General features: G+C 39.2%; 1 protein-coding gene across 1 annotated transcript; it reads left to right on the forward strand.

The window, feature by feature from the left end:
• Positions 1-2113: 2113 nt before the first annotated feature.
• LOC145876264 (uncharacterized) lies at positions 2114-4367 on the forward strand (the record flags this gene model as incomplete). Its single annotated transcript, XM_082972061.1, has 1 exon — positions 2114-4367. A coding segment is annotated over one exon (891 nt), but the record flags the coding sequence as incomplete, so codon positions are not given.
• Positions 4368-7420: the final 3053 nt, after the last annotated feature.

Consider the following 7420-nt stretch of genomic DNA (forward strand, 5'->3'; position numbering starts at 1 on the left):
ATAACTAGTGGTTTCCTCATTAGCAGATATACTACATCCATAACTAGTGGTTTCCTCATTACCAGATATACTACATCCATAACTAGTGGTTTCCTCATTACCAGATATACTACATCCATAACTAGCGGTTTCCTCATTAGCAGATATACTACATCCATAACTAGTGGTTTCCTCATTACCAGATATACTACATCCATAACTAGTGGTTTCCTCATTACCAGATATACTACATCCATAACTAGTGGTTTCCTCATTACCAGATATACTACATCCATAACTAGTGGTTTCCTCATTACCAGATATACTACATCCATAACTAGTGGTTTCCTCATTACCAGACATACTACATCCATAACTAGTGGTTTCCTCATTACCAGATATACTACATCCATAACTAGTGGTTTCCTCATTACCAGATATACTACATCCATAACTAGTGGTTTCCTCATTACCAGATATACTACATCCATAACTAGTGGTTTCCTCATTACCAGATATACTACATCCATAACTAGTGGTTTCCTCATTACCATATATACTACATCCATAACTAGTGGTTTCCTCATTACCAGATATACTACATCCATAACTAGTGGTTTCCTCATTACCAGATATACTACATCCATAACTAGTGGTTTCCTCATTACCAGATATACTACATCCATAACTAGTGGTTGCCTCATTACCAGATATACTATATCCATAACTAGTGGTTTCCTCATTAGCAGATATACTACATCCATAACTAGTGGTTTCATCATTACCAGATATACTACATCCATAACTATCGGTTTCCTTATTAGCAGATATACTACATCCATAACTAGTGGTTTCCTCATTACCAGATATACTACATCCATAACTAGTGGTTTCCTCATTACCAGATATACTATATCCATAACTAGTGGTTTCCTCATTAGCAGATATACTACATCCATAACTAGTGGTTTCCTCATTACCAGATATACTACATCCGTAACTATCGGTTTCCTTATTAGCAGGGAGGAGTTTCTGCAATCAAATTGTCCTCGTGCTGCATTTTATTAAACACAGAAAGGGGCCTATATTGGAGACCAAAAGTCGTCTGGCACACTGCTTAGGATTTCAACAACTTTAATAACTTATTTCTAGCCTACAAACATCATGTTACTACTAATGTGAAAACAAGACAAAAAAATATGACTATTCTTGCTCATTTTAGGACAATTGTCAAATAATTGTAACATTCATTACTGACTTAAATTGTTTACAACATCATGGCTACGCTGTTGGCATCACCTTTTACAGTGGATTTCCGCTTTTGTGGGCCTTTAACCATCTGTCTGACTTTGTTGTTCACACAGGAGAGAGACAGGACTATCATGGATCCTCTGGGGAGCCTCAACAACCTCATGATGCTGAAGAGGCAGAGAAGAGTCTCTCCACATCAGAACACCTCAAGAAACACCTGCAGAGACGAAGATCTCTCACATGGAAATCTTACTGCAAATCTTCATCGGAACTTAAAATACACCAGCGAGTACACACAGGAGAGAAATCTCACCACTGTTTTGATTGTGGGAAGAGTTACTTAAGATCAAAATCGGCCAAACCCTCCCCTAACCCGGACAACGGTGGGCCAATTGTGTGTCGCCCCATGGGCCTCCCGGTTTCGGCCGGCTGCAACAGAGCTTGGACTCGAACCCAGAATCTCTAATGGCACAGCTTAGGCCACTTGCTCACCATTTTTGCTCCAGGCAGATATACTACATCCATAACTAGCGGTTTCTGCATTAGCAGGGAGGTGTTTCTGCAATCAAATTGTGTGTGCATCGCCCTTGTCGCAATTTTAGCAAACACAGAAAAAGGTGCTTATATTTGAGAACAAAAGTGGCCTGGCACACTGCTTAGGAGTTCAACACCTTTTACTTATTTCTAGTTACTACTAATGTGAAAACAAGACTAAATATGACTATTGTTGCTCACTTGACTGTCTTAAGACAATTGTCAAGTCATTTTAACATTCATTACAGACGTCAATTGTTGTACAGTATCATGGCTACGCTGTTGGCATCACCTTTTTCAGTGGATTTCTGCTGTTGTGAGCCTTTAACTATCTGTCTGACTTGTTCACACAGGAGAGAGACGTGACTATCATGGATCCTCTGGGGAGCCTCAACATCATGATGCTAACAAGTCAGAGAAGAGTCTGTCCAGATTCTATCACCTCAAGAAACACCAGCAGAGACCCACAGGGAAGAAATCTATCTGCTGCTCTGACTGTGGAAAACATTGCAAATCTTCATCAGAACTTAAAATACACCAGCGAACACACACAGGAGAGAAATCTCACCACTGTTTTGATTGTGGGAAGAGTTACTTAAGATTAAAAGCACTAAAAGTACACCTGAGAATTCACACTGGAGAGAAACCTTACAGCTGTGATCAATGTGGGAAGAGTTTTACTACATTTAGCTATCTGACTATACACCAGAGAACACATACAGGAGAGAAACCGTACAGCTGTACTGAATGTGGGAAGAGTTTTACTCAGTCAAGCAACCTGTTATCACACCAGAGGATACACACAGGAGAGAAATCTTTTAGTTGTAATCAATGTGTGAAAAGTTTTATTTCATCTAGTTACCTGACTGTACACCAGAGAACACACACAGGAGAGAAACCTTATAGCTGTGATCAATGTGGGAAGAGTTTTACTCGGCCAGACAGCCTGATAATACACCAGAGAACACACACAGGAGAGAAACCTTATAGCTGTGATCAATGTGGGAAGACTTATATTTCATCTTGCCATCTGACTAAACACCAGCGAGTACACACAGGAGAGAAATCTTATAGCTGTAATCAATGTGGGAAGAGTTTTACTCGGTCAGACAACCTGATATTACACCAGAGAACACACATAGGAGAGAAACCTTATAGCTGTGATCAATGTGGGAAGAGTTTTACTACATCTGGCTCTCTGACTCTACACCAGAGAACACACACAGGAGAGAAATCATAGCTGTGATCAGTGTGACAAGAGATTCTCCGATAAGACATCTGATCAAACATCAGAAAATACATGAAGGAGTTGTTTCATGATATCAATGAAATCTCACAATGTAGAATGTTTAACATTGTAGAAGGAGTATTTTAATAATGTCACAATGTAGAACCCTAAACGTTTGTCCCCTGTTCTATTGATTTCAACATGATATGGATATTAGCCTCAGGGGGGAAATCCAGGCTCTGAAATCGAAGAGTTACTATTTATGAGATTTAATAAAAAGTGACTAACAAAAAAAGAGTTGTGTTACACTTACCATGTTGGTGACCCACTGGAATCAAAATGTATCTGGCTGTTTTCTACAAATTGTCCTCTAACCAGTGATGTACACATTATTCCCAGATTCTGTGTGGTTTTTGAGCTGTTCGTTTTAACAGGACATGCAACCTCATCTCCCTCCTGTCGTACAATTGATTTCAACATGATATCGATGAGTTATGACAAATAAGTGTTGTGTTCCTTTGTTTACCGACCCCTAAATTTAACTGCATCACTTCAAAATGTAGCTGACTGTCTTCTGCAGGTTGTCCTCTAACCAGTGAGGTGAAAGATATCTCCATTTCCAAGTGTTTTTTTTTTTGTTGTGTTAGTTTCAAGAGCAGATTCAACCTGATTTCCCCCCAAATGGATATTAGATTTGTGTTTAGCTAGTGCGTTGCTATGGATCTTTATTTATTTTGACTGCACGTTTTTCCGTATTGGAGATACATTTTGTTTGGGCTCGTTCCAAGGGGACAAGAGTTCTAGAAGCTAGTGAGTTTTAGGAAGACGAGAGTTCTAGAAGCTAGTGAGTTTTAGGAAGACGAGAGTTCTAGAAGCTAGTGAGTTTTAGGAAGAGGAGAGTTCTAGAAGCTAGTGAGTTTTAGGAAGATGAGTGTTCTAGAAGCTAGTGGGATTTAGGATTCTATAGAAAGAAAAAGGAGAAAAATTATACTATTGTATATTATTATTTAGAAATACGTGTTTTTTTTCTTGTTTTTAATTGTTGACATCCAGTAGACACCATGTTTATATTGTAGAAGGTGAAGCATTGTAGTTGATTATAATGTGAAATGGAAGTTGTTTTCTGTTGGTGGTGAGCAAACTTTTCCAACAAAAATATAGGATATATTTGTTGTCTTAAAGGGGAAGGTGTTACAGGCTTTGGTTTTTCCATTTATGTTTTGAGGTTGGACTTTAGCACGTCTAGCTCGTTAGCACGTCTAGCTCGTTAGCACGTCTAGCTCGTTAGCCCGTCTCGCTCGTTAGCACGTCTAGCTCGTTAGCCCGTCTAGCTCGTTAGCCCGTCTCGCTCGTTAGCACGTCTCGCTCGTTAGCCCGTCTAGCTCGTTAGCACGTCTACGTCCGTCAGCACGTCTAGCCCGTCAGCACGTCTAGCTCGTTAGCACGTAGGACGCACTGATTGGTGTCACCTCGTTAGTCAGTATGTGTTACACCTGTGCTGGCTTGTCCATCTCGTTAGTGGGAAGGTGTTTCACCTGAGCTGGTCCAGGTTCTATTTAAGAGTGTCTGGCCCAGTGCTCCAGTTGTCTTGATACATGTGGAGAGTCAACACCTTTAGTTGCTCCACCTTTTTGGTTTGCTTCCTGTCTTTAAGTTTGGTGTGGGTTTTTCTTTTGTTTGCCTCTTCTTGGGCAGATTTAGTGGGTCTCATGGTGGGTGTCTTTTAGGTCCCAGTTGTTGTTACTAGTCAACTTTCAGTGTCCCAAGCTTATATTTTGGGTTGGATATTGCATCCAATTAACATTTTAATCATTAGTTTTTCAGTTTAGTCTTCTGTTTTTTATCCTCTTATGTTTGTTGTGTACTAAATATTTCTGTTTATTTTCAATGTTTTTAAAAATATTTTTCCTGTGAAGCCATTTTGTTGCATCCATGTCTGAAATGTGCTGTATGAATCAAGCTTGATTTGATTTGACCATATAATAAAACAAATGAACCCAGTGACTGACCAATCAACAGACTGCTGAAGTGGTAAACACCACCCCCGGCTCTACCAGGGGCTTGAGGTGGTCTCCCACAGCTCTGCTTATGTCATGTTCTGTGGCCTTGCTGTTCCATTTCTGACTGCCCCTGCAACACAGAAACACATTTAGTCATATTATATAAACCACTCAAAGTAATGGATATGGAGCATCTATGGCCTCAGTTACACCTGGCACCTAAATGTGACTTCTGTCATCTGATCTCTCCAAGCTGCATTAGGTTCAGATCTACCAGGATGGGCTTTTGATATAGTATGGATACAGTCAGGCCACTGAATATGCATCAGCAATGTAAAGAGATGTTGGGGAAAAGTACATTATACACAAATGACCTTCGTAATATCAAAGAACAAATGTGTGTGCCTGAGGGGAAATTAACTTCATACAGCCAAGGGAGGTGAGAAATTACACCAATATCAGTGGACAATTTGCACTAATGTAAATAAACATAGATGGAACATATTCCCTTTTGCTGATGTGATGAACCGCTAAGGGGACATAAATATTTACCATCTAAACCATGTGTGACCTCTCACCTCTCTGGCTGTAGAAGTGTTCTGCCTAACCAGTCCCTCAACAGCTCTCTGACTGAGCTCCACCCTCACTGGGTCTTCAGAGGAGAGGAAGGCTGAGGAGGGATGGAAGGATGAATGGATCAGTCAGTCAATAATGTGTAGAGCTGCTGTCTATGCTGTCTGACTAAATCACTATTTTAGTAGTTCATTAAAGTAAATAAGGCTTTATGACTGCTGAATACCAACTATCAATCACTTAGATCATGTATTTTCAGGTAGAGATACATCCTTGGGACGTCCCTGGCCCGTTGAAGTTGACATTTAAAATGGTTAAGGTAGGGGTTAAGGTTAGGGTTTAGGGTAGGATGTCCCAAGGATCCCAGATAGCATTGACCATTGTGCATTCTTCTGTCTCTTTTACATAGCAGGTGATGAGTTCTGACTTCTGAACTTGAAAATATTAAATATCCTTATTATGTGAAATTGAATGAAACAATAATGTATGTTGATGGTCATATAATGTACAATATTCCATGATGTTTCTATATGATAACAATACAGTAATATATTTAATATGATGTACAATATTCCATGATGTTTCTATATGATAACAATACAGTAATATATTTAATATGATGTACAATATTCCATGATGTTTCTATATGATAACAATAGAGTAATATATTTAATATGATGTACAATATTCCATGATGTTTCTATATGATAACAATAGAGTAATATATTTAATATGATGTACAATATTCCATGATGTTTCTATATGATAACAATACAGTAATATATTTAATATGTCATATTTTTTAACAATTTCACTAATTCATTTTAATTAACTTAATCATTATGACACAGCCCTCTCTATTGTCATTGGTTGCACTAATTGCACTGTTTGTCTACATAACCTGGTTCAAGTATTGATGACATCACCCTGAGGAAGGCACAGTGATGCTGAAACGTTGGTAAATACCCAATAAATTGCTGGGAGTTTATACATGGAGTGTGCGACTTTATTTATTTTGATAGTTTATAGTTTATTCGCCGTTAGTCAGCACCTCCTCACAAACTATTTTTCTGGGTGTGCGCCAGCTCATGTTTTTTAACCTGTTAGGGGTAGGGGGCAGTATTTACACGGCCGGATAAAAAACGCCCCTGATTTAATCTGGTTATTACTGCTGCCCAGAAACTAGAATATGCATATAATTGGCTTTGGATAGAAAACACCCTAAAGTTTCTAAAACTGTTTGAATGGTGTCTGTGAGTATAACAGAACTCATATGGCAGGCAAAAACCTGAGAAGATTCTGTACAGGAAGTGCCCTCTCTGACCATTCCTAGGGCTTCTTGACTCTCTTTATTGAAAACTTAGGATCTTTGCTGTAACGTGACACTTCCTACGGCTCCCATAGGCTCTCAGAACTCGGGAAAAAGCTGAATGATGTCTTTGCAGCCCCTGGCTGAAAAACATTAGCGCCTTTGGTAAGTGGTCTATCAGAGGACAATGAGACTGAGGCGCATGCACGAGGCGACCCCATGTTTTTATTTTCTCTGTCTTTGAACTAAACACGCTTTCCCGGTCGGAATATTATCACTTTTTTACGAGAAAAATGGCATCAAAATTGATTTTAAAGAGCGGTTGACATGCTTCGAAGTACGGTAATGGAATATTTAGAAATGTTTTGTCACGAAACGCGTTGGGCGCGTCACCCTTATTTACCCTTCGGATAGTGTCTTGAACGCACGAACAAAACAGAGGATATTTGAACATAACTATGGATTATTTTGAACCAAACCAACATTTGTTATTGAAGTAGAAGTCCTGGGAGTGTATTCTGACGAAGAACAGCAAAGGTAATAACA

Source organism: Salmo salar, unplaced genomic scaffold (assembly GCF_965601325.2).
Source record: "Salmo salar unplaced genomic scaffold, fSalSal1 ptg000536l, whole genome shotgun sequence".
Taxonomy (NCBI): domain Eukaryota; kingdom Metazoa; phylum Chordata; class Actinopteri; order Salmoniformes; family Salmonidae; genus Salmo; species Salmo salar.